At 40.8% G+C, this 17,875-nt stretch overlaps 1 protein-coding gene across 7 annotated transcripts in view; it reads right to left on the bottom strand.

Moving 5' to 3' along the window:
* SLC38A1 (solute carrier family 38 member 1) overlaps nucleotides 1–17,875 on the bottom strand; it is a 69,724-nt gene that overhangs the window by 44,567 nt on the left and 7,282 nt on the right. For 5 of the 7 annotated variants that reach the window (XR_008663565.1, XR_008663566.1, XM_055318662.1 and 2 more), the window contains exons 2-3: nucleotides 7,659–7,773; nucleotides 4,153–4,370 (exon numbers count right to left, since the gene is read on the bottom strand). Coding sequence is in view for 5 of the 7 variants with exons in the window: in XM_055318662.1 (XP_055174637.1) it covers nucleotides 4,153–4,274 (122 nt within the window). In the remaining 2 variants the exon portion in view is untranslated. Of the gene's footprint in view, nucleotides 1–4,152; nucleotides 4,371–5,569; nucleotides 5,672–7,658; nucleotides 7,774–17,875 lie in introns of all 7 variants that reach the window. The other 2 variants (XM_055318665.1, XM_055318664.1) reach the window with 2 other exon arrangements.

Below are 17,875 nucleotides of genomic sequence, written 5' to 3' on the forward strand. Positions count from 1 at the left end.
TATTGCACACTCAAAACTAATATAATGTTTGTTAACTATACTTGAATTATTTTAAATGAATAAATAAATAACTTAAAACAAACTTGAACTTAAATGACTTTTGCTAGTTCTTTACCGAAATTCTAACACTCTATTAAAAAGGAAAAGGAAAAAAAAAAAATAAAATAAAATAAAATAAAATAAAAAATAAAAAGGAAAAGGAAGTTAAAAAACTTAAAAAAAATAAAGACTAGAGGGTAAACAAAGCCTTACTTGACAGTCAAACTCTACTGAAAAGAAAGGGAACAGAAGCCATTAAAGCAAGGAAAGAATTTTTCATTCTGACATGAAAACTGAAGACAGAAGTTGTGGAAACTTCGTCCTTAACATGTAGAAAAGATATTACATTCTCAAGCGTCCTTCCAAATGATACGAATTTAGTACATAAATTCTTCTGGAAGATACAGAGGGATCAAAACAAACAAAGGCTGATGCAGGGTATAGTGACAAGAGTTGTCCCGGATTCTTTCAAGAAAAATCTTAAAGACTCTTCTGGGGTCATAACAACATTAACTCTACATAAAGACCAGAACAAGAGTAGATAACATACATGAATATTCTCATGGATACAGCTAGGATAATCTATGAATATTCTGACAACTTTAGTATTTCAAAAGCTTTAAGGTAACAATAACCAGCAACCCTCCAAAAGCTAAAGCAAAATTGTTATTCCTTGGGGTGGACAACACAGAAGTGCTTCCCAAAGAAAGAGGGTTGCCCTATTATTGATACAAACTTTTCTCCTACTAAACTAAAAGTCTTACTATTGCCAGACACTCTGCCAAACACTGTACATGGATTTGCTCATCTATTTTCACAATCATTACATGTGATCAGTACTATCATTAGTCCCATTTTAGAGAAATTAAGTAACTTGACCAAAGTGACATCGCTAATAAGTAAAGTGCTGAGCCAGGATTTGAACCTAAGCAGGCTGGATGCAGAGCCTGAATTCTTTTTTTTTTTTTTTAACTTTTTTTTCTTTTTAAGATTTTATTTATTTATTCACGAGGGACACAGAGAGAGGCAGAGACACAGGCAGAGGCGGGACTCGATCCTGGGATTCCGGGATCCCGTCCTGGGCTGAAGGCGGCGCCAAACCATTGAGCCACCCGGGCTGCCCCAGAGCCTGAATTCTTAACCTATAAACAGTATAACAGTATTGCATTTAATATTCCCCAACAATCCCATGAGGTAAGGTATTATTATTATCCATGTCTCACAGGGATAGAACTAAGGCTCAAAGCACAAGGTCTACTGATTGAGCCAGGATTCAATTCAAATCCAAATCCAAACCAGGCACTAACTGTTCTCTCTGTGTGTGTTTGTGTCTGTCTCTCTCTCATTTAACCAATATTTTGTAACATCCACCCTGTACCAGGCACTATTATCATATCATTACAAGGTATAAGAGATATAAAGATGACTAAGATGGCTCTTTCTGTCAAGAAGCTCACATCCAGAAAAAGAGCCTAGAGCCTGCCTCTCTGAAGTGTGGTCCCTGGATCAACAACATGGGCATAACATACATGAATATGAATCTCAGGCCCTGAAATAGAATCTCAGGCCCCATCGCAGACCTCCCGAACCAGAATCTGCATTTTAACAAGGCTTCCAGGTGTTGAGTATGCACATTAAAATGTCAGCAGTACTGGTCCCATGGACATTTTGAAAGGTTTTGCTGTTTCAGGTAGAGATTTCTATGACTACAACCCCAAAATTAGGGCATGAAATAAAACTGAACTGGAATAAGGGCAGGAGTTCTAATACCCGGATGACTCTACTCTATTTTTAACTAAACTTAAAAAGATGACTCTTACAGTACCCTAGTGGGGGAGTTCTCAGGCAAAGCCATCAGTTACATGCCATGTAAGCGGAGATCAATATTTGCTTTCCACATTCTCTCTAGCTTTGCAAAAAGAGGGACCGTGACCCCAAAAGTTCACTGCTTTGGCAGATGGCCCTCTTAGATTCCTATAACTGAGCCTACTTTCCTCACTCCCATGTGAAAACGCCACAAGAAGAGTGAGAGGTATTTAGGTGTAGCTTTTGCAGGAATCATGATGGGGATCTTTTGTTTCTTTCATTGGCCTCTTTTGGCTTCATGTTGCCATATGCTGTTTTTAATTTGAATTGTCCTGGAGCCAGAAAGGAAGCAAGATTCATGAACTATGTCAGTGAAAGAGAGGACATAAAATAAAGAAAGAAATGCATCACACTGTATTTGCAGTAGCAGAACCAGATTCCACAAAGCAAGTGGTCAACACCCGCCAGCTCTCCCGCTGTACCCACTTACTGCTTTAATCACAGTCTGTGAGGAAGTGAGCTCAGGCAAGGTGCCCAAGCCATGGGCGAGAATGGGTGCTTCCAGATATTGCAAGCTGGAATCTCCTCAACAACTTAATATTTTTAGTTTACTAAGTACAACTTTTAAAGATCAAGTTCAGATTCTAAACTGAACATTACAATGACTCATTTTAAGGTCCTTACAGTTTGCACTGCTTGGGCAATCAATGAAGCTTCATTATAAAACTAAAATGCCTTGTGAAATGGTTGGACTCCCATCCACTGCTAAGTGGAGGTCAGTAGTGACTGCAGAACACTCCGGGTGTACGCAGCTTAAAATAGCATTGGTATTTTAATAAAACTGGAAAAGACTACCCTTTTTTCATTAATGCCCCAATAGTTGGAGGCAGCAGGATAGAGCAGAAAGACGGGGATTTCTGACAGAACCTGTGTGCACTCTTGGGCAGGTTATTTTATTTCTCTGAGTCTCAGCGTCCTGATTTGTAAAATGCATTTTAAATTTTTCCTTATTTGCAAAAGAATGTTATAAGGAAAAATGGCAATATATGCAAAAAATACTTGGCACTCAAGAAATGGTAGTTATTATTGATAATTACTCAGAAAAAGTCCAAGAAGCAAATTTAATTCCAACAGTAAGATATGTCACAACCCAGTGAATGGTACTTGGATGATAATGAGGAAGTGTCTGGGTTGCACACTTAACCTCTGAGGACATTTAGGGAAGAGAAAAGGGAGAAGCAGGGCTGGAACTTTTGAGTTTGTGATGACCACAGCTAAGGGCTCAGTAGGCCTTCCAATTGCACACCATATTAAAACATAGAGCAGATTTCCAGAAACAATTTCCACAAAGATGCCTGGTTAGCTGTTGTAGGTTTTCATCTTTTTCCATCCCATTTCCGTCTGATCACCCCCCAAATATGTACATCTCTGGAATGTTCTAGTAAGTGGTCCTGTCTATTCCACTCTCTTCCCCTGGAGGGGGAGGCTTTTAGGAGGCTACATGCTTTAAACAGACCACATCACTGAGTCCCAAGCTAGAGAGCTTCCTGTGAAATGATCCACAGACACTGGCTATAAAATCAGCATGTCAGAGAATGGCCCAGATCACTTAAAAAAGAGGGAAAAAAAGACATCAGTCCTTCTCTTCTAACTTAAGAAACACAAGACCCAAGAGTTGCAAGGACCTGCTGAGGTCATGACTGGGGCTGAGAGCTTTTGGGGCAGACTCTTCCCACCTGCCTCCCATCTACCTCCTCCCACTCATGCTCTCTTCTCTTTCTGTTTCATGTACTAATTCCCTACTACAGTTTCTCAGAGAACTACTGGGGCTCAACTATTATTATTACTATTTAAAATCTGTGATAGACATCATGCTTGTAAAGCTGTATTTGCAGTTTTAAAATGGGATCATTGGCAAATGGGATGTTGACTGTTAGTAAAAATGTGGGTGAGGGCAGATGACTGTAGTACATGCTCAGATATGAGATGCAGCAAAATTCTAGCAGCCTGTCTGATTCACAAGCATAGAGCTTTTGAAAAGTTAGGTCTGGTTGGGGTCCAGTGTATTTATATATTTTTATTAGACTCAATTGAAACATTTGAAAGGATGAATAAATTACTTTCCTATTTGCTTCATTTGCTATTGCAGACTTTGCCCAACAGATGTCACATAAGAAATTCAAATTACGTCTTCAAATGGAGCATAACTTTAGTAATGAATAATTCAGGAGAATAACCTAACACCAGAATAATATTTTAGAGACATTTCTTTCATAGGGTTGAGAGCGTTAGCTGAAAAATACTCACCTATTTATCTGACCATTTTCTACTTCGGTGAAATCATTGGAATCGTTGCTAATGTTATCATCCTCGGGCACTGTCATGTTCTGCAACTCAGTTAATTCGAGTCCACTTTTGAAATGCATCATGTTTAGAAAGTAGTATCGATAGTCAAAAAAATTAGTCCAAATTCTGCTCTGAGTGTATGACAAATGGATAGCAGCAAAAATATAAGCTTGACACCCCTAAAATACAACACAATAAAAAATAAGCATATGAATATCACTACTGATTAAACTGTGACAAGTAAACAATAGTCAACTTACTGATAACTTATACATTTTGCTCTTCAATGCGTTTGAGCAGTCTTTGTACATCAAGTTATAGAGGCTTATCTCTAAATTTTATGCCTGTCATAACTCTCCCCTCTTTATAACTACAAAATGAGTCCTGTCCCATAATTTTCCCGTTCACATTTATAGGAATACCAAGTCAACTGCAGGCATTATAGATGCCTTTTATGAAACTGTTTAAAAGGAAAGGGATGCAGTTATTTTAATGCATCCCATCACAGGGCACACATATAGTGGGTGCAGACTACACAGACACAAAAGCACCTCCGATCTAGCAATCCTCGTTTAATAAAAATGCGAATCCTCAATAAATGGCATCATGAGGGATCAACTACCCAACCTGGAGGTCAAGCAGCAAAGGACAAACCTGTGTTTTGAAATTTAGCAAACACTTTATCCATCAACTGCAAGAGATTAAATCAATCTCTTCCATGAAATCACTCCATGTCAGGGAATTAGGGAATTAAAAACTCATACTCAGGGGATTTAGGTTAATCTACCTAAAACTGTATTTCCTCTCCAGAAACAAAAGACTTGTAGAGTTCCTAGTCTGCCCTACATGGATGACTGGGACTTACATTTTGACGGCATATAAGGGGAAAAAGAGCTTCAGACACATCACAAATTAAGCAGGTGGCAACCAAAAAGAGCTAGATGTGACCTGAAAAGTAAGGCCTATGTATACACAGGAGCCTCACCAGGGTCATCTCGGTGAGGTGATGGACACCAGGGAATGAAGCAGAAAAACAAGAAAGTTTGTGTTTTTTTTTTTTTCTTTTTACCACCAAAGGCAAACCCCTTTGGATGATACTTTGTCTGATCCTGAATTTCATAAGCTGACTATAGCCTACTTAAGAGTCAAAACCCTAATGTGCCCAGGTAAGCATCCCGGTACATCCCAACCAGTATTTTGCTAATTGACAAAATTTTCAGGACCCGTAGAAAATACCTCAGAATGATTATTTTTTTAAGACTGTTCACTTTCCCACAACCAAGGCACACAGTATTCCTTTTTGTTCATACCGACTCCTATCTAGCATGAAATTCCCTTGGTTCCAGGATCCTTTACAACTTCCAACAGGGAGACTCACCTCAGTGCTGGTGACCTCTGTTCCCCTTTACACCTGTCCTCTTGAGTCTGGACCCCCAAATGAGGGGATGGGGAAAACCCTAGAAACCAGGCATGGACGAGACTGGAGACAAAGCCAATGAAAATACATTTTAAACCTGCGCACTGGCGTGCTAGACTGCCCCTGCCTTTTGGGGCCAGGATAGGTGGACCTTGCAGTGGGGGCCTGGAGCTTCCTACCACACCCCCAGGGAGAGGGAGCCATTGCTGTCCCCTGCTGGTGAAGACATTCTCACTGCCCACTGGGGAAGATAGGCTTAAAAAAAAAAAAAAAAAAAAACACTTCCTAATACTTCAGGTCCTGGGAGCTCCACTTCCCTGCAGGCAGGGCCTCTCCTGGAGAGCAGGAGGCCAGGGCAGGGAGGGTCAAGCCCCACGTCTCCCTGGGTGGTGTGGGAGATCTCCCTAGGCTGATTCTCTAGCTGGAATGGTAGTACTAGCAACTAGGCCCATCTCTAATTGTTTTTAGTGCCTTCACACAGCAGCAGCATTTACAACCTCTTTATAAACGTTGCAGTGTGTTAATACGCACTCTTGTTGGCCGCCTTAATGAAAGCCACACAGATGGGCTAGACTGGGTGATTTCCAGGAGCCCTGCCACAAGGTCTCTCTTCTGTATCACTTCCCTTGGAGTCTGAAGTGATACTGAAGTGATACTGCGGGGCTCGTAGAAAGTTGATTCAGTGGGTGGTGTTTGCAATTTGGGCTGAGTCTTTTCCTCTGACAGATCAGGAAGAAAGAGGGCGCTGGACAAAAATTTTCTGAGAGGAGAAAAAGTTGACTAATAATAGATCTGGAGTCTACTGTTTGAATTTAAACTTTCATATCAATATACATGTGTATGTGTGTGTGTACAAATAACATATATATAGATAGATAGATGGTCAATTAAATAAATGGATTAAAAAAAAAGCAAAAGCATCATAAAAAGGAAGTCCTGGCCACTAAGATGATGTCAGTATAAAGCAAATGCCGGTACTAAGTTAATCACACAGAATAAATGTTTTTTTCTTTGGCTTACACAGAAAAGAATTTTTCACAGTCAAGGAGCCTAGAAGTCCAAGATCAGGGAGTCAGCAAGTTTTGTTTCTTCTGAGGCCTATGGTCCACAGCTTGTGGATAGCGCTGCTTCTCTCTGTTCTCAATGGTCTTTCTGCTGCCTGTGTGTTCTCTGTGTCCTAATCTTTTTTTTTAATAAATTTTTTAAAATTTTATGTATTTATTCATGAGAGACAGAGAGAGAGAGAGAGAGAGAGAGGCAGAGGCACAGGCAGAGGGAGAAGCAGGCTCCATGCAGGGAGCCTGACGTGGGACTCGATCCCGGGACTCCAGGATCATGCCCTGAGCTGAAGGTGGTGCTAAACCGCTGAGCCACCTGGGCTCCCCAAGAATAAATTTTTATTGTTACGAAATAACCTAGCTGAAATCTAACTCGTTCTTGAAAATGAAAACTGCAAAACTGGGTAAATTAACAAAGTTAGTGACACCTCTCACCAAGGCTGAGGCCACACATAGAAATTCCTCACTGTTCAATTTATCATCTATTTACTGAGGCTCGATGATGAAGGGATTTCAAAGTTTGAGAAAGGTCAAATTCAGGAATCTGAGGCAGCTTCAAAGAAAAGTCACATTTGGACCAGCCCTTGAAAAAGACATTTTTTTTCTTATTCTAAAACTAATACATACACACCAGGAAGTCTTCAGAACCACGCCTTGCAAAAGAGATCCCACCACCCAAAACTGGGCCACTATTAGACTATGGTATACTTCCTCTCCCCTCTCCTTCTTTTTTCTTCATTTTCCTTTCCTGATTTTTCTTTCTCCCTCTCTAGTTCCTTCTCCCCCCCACCTTTTTTTTAACATTGGAATTTTAGATTGTTTTTAACCTACTTTTCTTCATGTTGCATTACCTTATAAGCATTTTGGAGAACAGGTATCTTTTCTAAAACCACATTAGTTCGTTATTAATAAAGAATATAGGCTTTGGTAGAAAAATTAGAAGAAACATGCATGCAAAGGAAGGGGGGGGCAAGTAAACAGAAAAAAGTCACCTGTTATGTCAGCAAACAGAGATGATCACTGTGTATATACTGGAGTATGACCTTCCGGGGCTCTTCTGTGCACATAGATATGGTGCCGAGCACACAGTAGGCACTCAATAAGTATCTGTGAAATGAAAAGAGTACTATAAAAAAATAGGTCTACATTTACAAAAATGGAAAGCATATCATACAGTCTCGAAAACATTTCATTTTTTCGTTTAACAAGATACGATCTCCTCTCCTGAGTTAGGTTGAGATAGTGAACACGGGGCTACACCATTGCTGCAAATGCTTGCTTATCTGCTGGACTGTGCTATAAGCTGACATCCAGCCCTTTCCATCTGGACAGCCACACTGCTTGGCAGACAAGTGACTGGGGGCGGGGGGGGGGGGGCTGAGCTGAGATTTCTCAATGAAGGAGAACATGGTCAACAGCACAGGCAGGAAATGCAGGCTGAGTTCAAGAAGCAAAGAATGAGAGCTTCACTGAAATTACCGAGGCGATTATCAGACAACAGAATTAATTAAAAGGCCTACCAGCGTTATTGTGTGAAGATCTTGATGTTAGCCCAACCATAATTACAATCTCTCAACATTTATAATAGGTTGCAAATTAAAGTTTTTTTTAAATATTTATTTATTTATTTATTTATTTATTTATTTATTTATTTATTTATTAATGATAGAGAGAAAGAGAGGCAGAGACACAGGAGGAGGGAGAAGTAGGCTCCATCCTGGGAGCCCGACGCGGGACTTGATTCCAGGACTCCAGGATCGCGCCCTGGGCCATAGGCAGGCGCTAAACCACTGAGCCACCCAGGGATCCCCTGCAAATTAAAGTTTAATCGGCACAGAATATCTTTGGTCCTTTACCACAATCTCGTGAGGTACTCTTGAGCAAACATTATGTCAGTATGCCTATTGGTATACTTTACCAATAGTAAAATTAGACCAACGTGAAATACGTAAGTCTCTACTCTTCATGGCATTACATATCAAAGAAGATATACAGAGAAACTCGTCTGGCCTTACATTGCTTAAGCCCTATATAAGCGAGCAGGACTATCCCATATAAGGTGACAGCATACCATAAAATATCTGCTAACTCTATGACAGAGCAAAGAATAAATCCAGAGATTTCAGAGATATGCATGCCTACAGGTGTACAGAAGGAAGGAAGGAGGGAGGGAGGAGGGAAGGAAGGAAGGAAGGAAGGAAGGAAGGAAGGAAGGAAGGAAGGAAGGAAAAAATAGGGCCTGGAGAAATCAGCAGAGTTTACAAAGTTAGGCCTTGAGCCGTATCTAAAAACAAGGAGACTTAGATGGGGGATTGGGAAGGCGTTACTTGTACTGGGAACAGCACATGCCAAATGTACACAGAACAGCCTTACACGACCATTCAGATGAACCTAGCTAGAGCAGAGGGAGCAAGGGACATGTTCTTGAGGAACAGAAGTTTTATAGGTTTGGTAAAAGCTGATTAAAAGACTGTAGGGGGGATGCCTGGGTGGCTCAACTGGTTAAGCATCCAACTCCTGATCTCAACTCAGGTCTTGATCTCAGGGTTGTGAGCTCAAGCTCCACACTGGGTTCCACATTGGGCATGGATCCTACTTAAAACTAAACAAAATAAAATAAGATAAAATAAAATACTGTATAGGGAAAGCCAAACTATAAAGAATATATTGTAACTCGATGTCAAAAATCACTTCTTGGATGTGGTCTATGTATACAATGGAATATTCCTCAGTCATTAGAAACGACAAATACCCACCATTTGCTTCGACGTGGATGGACCTGGAGGGTATTATGCTGAGTGAAGTAAGTCAATCGGAGAAGGACAAACATTATATGGTCTCATTCATTTGGGGAATATAAAAATTAGTGAAAGGGAATAAAGGGAAAGGAGAGGAAATGAGTGAAAATATCAGTGAGGGTGACAAAACATGAGAGACTCCTAACTCTGGGAAACGAACAAGGGGTAGTGGAAGGGGAGGTGGGTGGGGGGTTGGGGTGACTGGGTGATGGGCACTGAGGGGGGCACTTGGTGGGATGAGCACTGGGTGTTATGCTGTATGTTGGCAAATTGAACTCCAATAAAAAGAAAGAAAAGAAAGAAAAGAAAAGAAAAGAAAAGAAAAGAAAAGAAAAGAAAAGAAAGAAAAGAAAAGAAAAGAAAAGAAAAGAACCACTTCTTGGGAAAAATACAAATTCAATTGCTTTCTAGTTTCTAGACTTTCTAGTGGATTTGCCTGCTCAGTATTTGTTCCTACTTCTTGTAGTCCAGTTCTGTATATGAGGGCAACTTGAGAGCTACATTTCCCACACTCTTTTGCAGCTAGGGTTCTAGGTATGATACAGATTCCACCAATCAGAGAGCAAAGTGGTGGGGGCAAGGCATCCATTTGGCTGGTACAATTCTAGCAGGTGCAATACATGGCTCTGGAACCAACAACTGCGGCTATGGACTCCTGATCATCAGATGTGGCTCAAATGATGTATTCCTGGAGCATGTAGCTGAGATAGTGAGAAACTGGCTTCATGGTTTCCTGGCTTCCTGATGGAGACGCAAGTGGCAGTTCCCTTAGCAGACTAGTTTTAAGTGGTGGTATTCCCATAATTATTCCTAGAGACCCAGCCTGCTCTGTCTCCTCTTCCGACAATTTTACAGGCACTTAATTGCCTGTATTAAATCCCTTACACTTACCATACATAGAAAAATCTCTGTTACATGCAAATAAACCCTGACTGATAGTCGTTAATTTTATTCCCCCCACCTTTTTAAATGTTTTATCATGGGAACTTTTAAACATATACACAAGTAGATAGAATGGAATAATGAACCCCCGTGAATCGACTTCAACAATTATCAATTCAGGCCAGTCTTACTGAAGTTTTACTCCCACCATCACAGAGAATTATTTTAAAGCAGATCTCGGACATCCTATCCCCTGTAAATGTTTCAGCACATATCTCTGAAGGAAAACTTTTATAAAACAATACCAGCAGATCACTATCAAGCCTAAAAAAATGACAAGAATTCCTTCGTATCAATAATGTCCAGTCACATACACTTAATTTTAAAATTGTTATGAATCACTATTGGTTTTTTATTCTGTGAAACTAATTAGATTAAACCTCTCCTAGCTCAACTGCTGAGAATCAATTGTGGTAGTTAGGTCAGTAGTTTTGAGAAAGCATGAGGCCTAAGGCCAAAGATGCTCCTATTCTTCCCGCCATCTCTTCCCATAACTGAGCCGGTTTACCCATTTGAGATCTTTGGATCATCTGACTCTTAGATGGTAAAAATATGAATCTATGAACTGCTTTTCTGTTTCTCAAAAGGCCTCAAAGAGGCCAAAGAGGTTGACTAAAATGTCAAGTATTCTTGCTTTGGGCTAGAGTGCATTAACTTGGTGTGATGAGCCTAAATTCTGACCAGCAATTTTATATTTCTTTGAGTAATAAAACCAGGACATAAACTGATATATTAAAGTTTTAGGCAAAACTCATTAAACAGTATACTTACAATCTGAATATTGCATCGCATATAAATTATACTTCAATTAAAAGCTTAGTGTATAGAAATACAATGGACTTCTGTGCACTGATTTTATATCCTGTGACTGCTGAATTTCTGTATCAGTTCTAGCAATGTTAGGGTGGAGTCTTATGGGTTTTCTACATAAAGTATCACATGTCATCTCTGAAGAGTGAAAGTTTGACTACTTCTTTGCCAATTTGGATGACTTTCATTTCTTTTTGTTGTCTGATTGCTGAGGCCAGGACTTCCAGTACTGTGTTGAACAACAGTGGTGACAGTGGACATCCCTGTCGTGTTCCTGATCTTAGGGGAAAGGCTCTCAGTTTTTCCCTACTGAGGATAATATTCACTGTGGGTTTTTCCTATATGGCTTTTATGATATTGATGTATATTCCCTCTATCCCTACACTGCAGAGTTTTCATCAGGAAAGGATCCTGTATTTTGTCAAATCCTTTTTCTGCATCTATTGAGCAGATCATATGGTTCTTATCCTTTCTTTTATTAATGTGGTGTATCACAATGACTGATTTGCCGATGTTGGACCACCCTTGTGGCCAAGGAACGAACCCTACTTGGTCATAGTGAATGATCCTTTTAATGTACTGTTGGAGGATCCCTGGGTGGCTTAGCAGTTTAGCACCTGCCTTTGGCCAGAGGCGTGATCCTGGAATCCCAGGATCGAGTCCCACATCACGTTCCCTGCTTGGGGCCTGCTTCTGCCTCTGCCTGTCTCTGCCTCTCTCTCTCTCTCTTTCTCTGAGTGTATGTGTGTCTCTCATGAATAAATAAATAAAATCTTTTTAAAAATGTACTGTTGGACCCAATTAACTAGTATCTTTGTGAGAGTTTTTGCATCCATGTTCATCAGGGATATCGGTCTGTAATTCTTTTTGGTGGGGTCTCTGGTTTGGGGATCAAGGTAATCCTGGCCTCATAGAATGCGTTTGGAAGTTTTCCTTCCATTTCTATTTTTTGAAACAGCTTCAGAAGAATAGGTATTCATTCTTCTTTAAATGTTTGGTAGAAGTCCCCTGGGAAGCCACCTGACTTCTGTCTGTTGGGAGATTTTTGATTACTGCTTTGATTTCTTTAGGGCTTATGGGTCTGTTCAGGTTTCCTATTTCTTCCTGTTTCCGTTTTGGTAGTTTTTTTTTTTCTAAAGATTTTATTTATTTATTCATGAGACACAGAGAGAGAGAGCCTGCGTGGAGCCTGACGTGGGACTCGATCCCGGGTCTCCAGGATCATGCCCTGGGCTGAAGGTGGCACTAAACCGCTGAGCCACCAGGGCTGCCCAAGTTTTGGTAGTTTATATGTTTCTAGGAATGCATCTATTTCTTCCAGATTGCCTAATCTGTTGGCATATAATTACTCATAAGATTCTCTTATAATTGCTTTTATTTCTGCAACGTTGGTTGTGAACTCTCCTCTTTCATTCATGATTTTATTTATTTGGGTCCTTTCTCTTTTCTTTTGGTAACTCTGTCTAGGGGTTCACTGATCTTACTAATTCTTTCAAAGAACCAGCTCCTAATTTCATTGACCTGTTCTACTATTTTTTTTATTTTTATATCATTGATTTCTCCTTTGCTCTTTATTGTTTCTCTTCTCCTGCTGGATTTTGGCTTTATTTGCTGTTCTTCTTCCAGCTCCTTTAGGTGTTAGGTTAGGTTGTGTATTTGAGACTTTTCTTGTTTCTTAAGAAAGGCCTGTATTGCTATATACTACCCTATGACCCAGCAGTTGCACTACTAGCTATTTATCCAAAGGATATAAACATAGGGATTCAAAGGGGCACATGCACCCCAATGTTTATAGCAGCAATGTCCACAATAGCCAAAATATGGAAAAAGCCCAGATGTCCGTTGACAGATAAATGGATAAAGATGTGATACATATATACATATATGTATACATATCACATACATACACGCAATGGAATATTACTCAGCCATCTAAAAGAATGAAATCTTGCCATTTGCAACAACGTGGATGGAACTAGAGGGTACTACACTAAGTAAAATAAATCAGTCAGAGAGGGCAGCCCCGGTGGCGCAGCGGTTTGGTGCCTCCTGCAGCCTGGGGTGTGATCCTGGAGACCCGGGATCGAGTCCCACATCGGGCTCCCTGCATGGAGCCTGCTTCTCCCTCTGCCTCTCTCTGTCTATGAATAAATAAATAAAATCTTTAAAAAAAATCAGTCAGAGAAAGACAAATACCATATGATTTCACTCCAATGTGGAATTTAATAAACAAAACAGATGAACATAGGGGAAGAGAAGGAAAAATAAAATAAGACAAAGGCAGAGAGAGGGGCAAACCATAAGAGGCTCTTTACTATATGAAACAAACCAAGGATCACTGGAGGGAGGGGGTGGGGTACGGGGTAACTGGGTGATGGGCATTAAGAAGGGCACATGTCGTAATGAGCATTGGGTGTTACATTCAACTGATGAATCACTAAGTTCTACATCCGAAACTAATAATATACTGTATGTTAATTAAATTGAGTTTAAATAAAAAAAATTTAAAGGCCAAAAGCTTAAAATTGATACTTATAATGTTTGAAAAAGATCTTTGGGGGATGCCTGGGTGGCTCAGGGGTTGAGTGCCTGCCTTCGGCTCAGGGCGTGATTCCGGAGTCCCAGGATCAAGTCCCACATTGGGCTCCCTGCTTGGGGCCTGCTTCTCTCCCCTCTCCCTGCCTATGTCTCTGCCTCTCTGTGTGCCTCTCATGAATAAATAAATAAAATCTTCAAAAAAAAAAAAAAAAAGAAAGGAAAAGATCTTTGGGAAGTGGGAAATAATAAAAGAGGTCTTTGGTAATAAAAAGGCTAGGACCCAAGAAGCAATCTCCAATTAAAGGTGTTTTCTCTCTTCTTAAGACTCATGGCTTAACCAAGTACAAGTGCTCTTAGCTCTGCTAGCATTTTTCTATCACCACTTCCTCTCCACGCACTTCCCTGACTTCCACCCATCACTCTCATCTCCGTATCTGGAAAGTGACCTTGTCTATAACCTTGAAATACCAGCCCTCATCCGCCCGTTACTGCCAACAATCTGAACTTGCTCCTGTCCTCATCGCTCCCCTGAAACCATGCTCAACTGGCAAATTCTGGCTCCACCGTTCAGGAGCTGTGGACCCTGGGCAAGTAGGTCAACTTCTCTTTGCCTCAGTTTCTGAATCTGTAAGCTGGAGATGAAGACTACCCACCTCATACAGTCATTATAAAGATTCCACGCTCGGATCCATGGGCAGCACCTACAACAGTGCCTGGCCTGGTTCTCGAAGGCCACTGTGGCTATACTTGCTACTCCTGCTACCACTTCCTAATCAAGGCAAGTGGCCTTTTCTGGGTTCTCATTCCCTCCAACGCCTTCCAGGCAGGCAGGGAGCACTGCTTCCTGGACTCCAACTTGCTCCTAAGCACTGCCTCTGGGCCTCCTGGGCCGGCCCCCTTCCTTCTCCCGCCTGCAGTGTAGGGGTCACTCCTCCAGCATACACTCCGAATTCTTTCCTTTCTAAGGTTTCAAGCCTGTAGTGTCAGATTTCAGCCCACAAAGGCATCTTCCAGACTTTTTCCCCAGTCTTTTTCATTTGCTAAAACTAGCATTCCTCTGCATTATGAAATAGGCTCTCCCTCATAAATACTACTTGGTAATAATCAAGTCACTTAACATGTCACATGTTTCTTCATCTGTAAAATGAGAAGGCTGGAGGGAGAGAGGATCTCTCGGGTCCCTTCCTGCTCAGAAAAATTTCCACAAATTCTTTTTAGACGCCAGCTGCCCGCTGGACTTCTCCATGTGGATGCTTGCCATTATTTCAAACCCCACATGCTTAGTTGAACATATCACTGACCTCACACGTCGGCTTTGCTATTTCTGTTAAAGATAATGTTCTTTTTCCTCATCACTCAGACTTGGAGCCCGGGTATGGCTTTAATGCCGCTAAATATCTAATCAGTCACCAAGCCCCATCAACATTCTTTCATACGTCCCCTCCTGCCCCTTATTCCCCTCTGCCCACAATCCTAACTCGCTTTCCTCCATGCTACCTGCTGGTCCTACCCTCTCTCCCCTACAGAGGCAGGTTGTTCCTGAAAACCTGTGTCTGGCACATTCCTCTTCTCTTCTTGCCAATCATAACTTCCCAGCGTCTACAGGATGAAGCCTAATCTCTGGAATCTTCCAAAGCAATCCTAGATTGCTCATAACTAGCTCTTTAATTTGCTCTCCAATGACATTCCTCCTGGGCCCTCCATTTCCTCAATGGATCTAGTCTTAGGCAGTTTTCTGCTTTGTTCACACCATTTCTTTGACCCCGAACTGCTCCCCTCCCCCTTCCCATGAAGTCCACTCCTCTGGAAGTATAACATTGCTTTCAAAGCCCAGCTTGTTTGCTTTCATGCTCTTTTTAAAAAATTCAAATCAGGGCAGCCCCAGTGGCTTAGCGGTTTAGCGCTGCCTTCAGCCCAGGGTGTGATCCTGGAGACCCAGGATAGAGTCCCACGTCGGGCTCCCTGCAGGGAGCCCGCTTCTCCCTCTGCCTGTCTCTCTGTCTCTCTCTCTGTCTCTCTCTCTCTCTCTCTCTCATAAATAAATACATAAATAAATAAATAAATTTTTAAAAAAATTTTCAAATCAAACTTCTCTGTGATATCTTTTTCCAATGACCAACCCATGACTGTGTACCTGTGATGAATTCTTTCAACATTTTTGTATAGATTACTAATTGGCCTGTATAAGGGTTTTCATATAGGTTAACAATCCTTTTATGTACTTATCATCTTCCCTAATTACAATCTCAACTTCTTGAGGATAGGGACCATAGACCTGATAGCTCCCTTAGCAAATAGTATTAGCAAATATGTTAACAATAATAGTGATGACTAAATTTAAAGAGCAAGCTATGATCATCTGTCTGCAGACAACATATCAGTGATCCTCACACACTTTCCCAGGAAAATAAAATAGAAACGGGAAGATAAAGGAAGCAAGATGAAGTCTTTCCACTTTCCATGAAGTCTGCCACTTAATTCCTTTCACATTTAATCTGGGTATGTGAGAATTATGTGGAAATACATTTAAAACTGTACGGTACTATATAAACGGAAGGTATTTATCATTAACCAAGGTTAATGCCATGATATGATATGCAAAGAGAATGCAAGAGCCAGGGGAGGGAGAAGCAGACTCCTTGCTGAGCAGACCTATAAGACTGGCCTCAATCCCAAGATGCCAGGATCGATGCCAGGATCGATGACCTGAGCTAAAGGCAGACTAAGCCACCCAGGTGCACCCCATATTCAGACGTTTCAGAATTACTCTGATTTCTCTAAGAACGAAAATACTGATAAACTCCAAGAGTTGGCGAAGTCAATCTATAACTTTCTATATAGGACAAACTGTATATCACATTTGTTTAAAAAAATCCCCTTAAAACTTTATTTAATGAGAACAGTGAGTGTATTTGAGCAGTGTGGTTACCACAAAACTAAAAATCTTTCTTATCAACTGAAAATTTGTAGATTTAAATAGTTACAAAGGGCAGAGTTTAAATGTTTAAAAAAAATAGTTACAAAATGCAGAGTTGAAAACAGCCCGGAATAGTTCAGCTTTTGAGAAAATTATCTTTCTTTGCATATATATGTTTTTGCTCTAATGATATATTTTTTAAAGATTTTATTTATTCAGGGATCCCTGGGTGGCGCAGTGGTTTGGCGCCTGCCTTTGGCCCAGGGCGCGATCCTGGAGACCCGGGATCGAATCCCACATCGGGCTCCCGGTGCATGGAGCCTGCTTCTCCCTCTGCCTATGTCTCTGCCTCTCTCTCTCTCTCTCTCTCTCTCTCTCTCTCTCTCTGTGTGTGTGTGTGACTATCATAAATAAAGAAAAAAAATTAAAAAAAGAAATATTAAAAAAAAAAGATTTTATTTATTCATTCATGACAGACAGAGAGAAAGAGAGAGGCAGAGACACCGGCAGAGGGAGAAGCAGGCTCCATGCAGGGAGCCTGACATGGGACTTGATCCCGGATCTCCGAGATCACACCCTAGGCTGAAGGCGGCGCTAAACCGCTGAGCCACCGGGGCTGCCCTCTAATGATATTTTTGATCAAGAACTGCTGTTGAGGGGAGCCTGGATAGCTCTTTGGTTAAGTGGCTGCCTTCAACTCAGGTCATGATCCTGAAGTCCTGGGATGGAGCCCTGCCTGTCTCCCTACTAGTGGAAAGCCTGCTTCTCCCTCTCACTCATTCTCTCTCTCTCTCCCCCCACCCAATCTCAAATAAATAAAATCTTTAAAAAAAAGGAAAAAAAGGACTGTTGTTGAACTAAAAAGACTGGATGGAATTTTCTTTGTTTTTAAGGCTTAGCTAAGTTATGACAGCTAGCGCCCAACAAACTATTCAATAAAGAACAGAAATAATAAGAAATTTAAAGCATCACAAAGTGATGCATATAAAGAGGATCATTTATAAAAAAAATTACACATATGCCTTTGCCTGAAAATAGAAAACATAAGAAAACACACTATATACCCCAATACCAAACGATGTAATAATCCTTGGACAAGTTTTTCTTCTCTCTAGGCCTGTTTTCTCACCTTAAACTAGGAAGTTCTTTTTTTTTTTTAAGATTTTATTTATTTATTCATAAGAGACACAGAGAGAGAGGCAGA

Source organism: Nyctereutes procyonoides, unplaced genomic scaffold (genome assembly GCF_905146905.1).
Source record: "Nyctereutes procyonoides isolate TBG_1078 unplaced genomic scaffold, NYPRO_anot_genome, whole genome shotgun sequence".
In the NCBI taxonomy this organism is placed as follows: domain Eukaryota; kingdom Metazoa; phylum Chordata; class Mammalia; order Carnivora; family Canidae; genus Nyctereutes; species Nyctereutes procyonoides.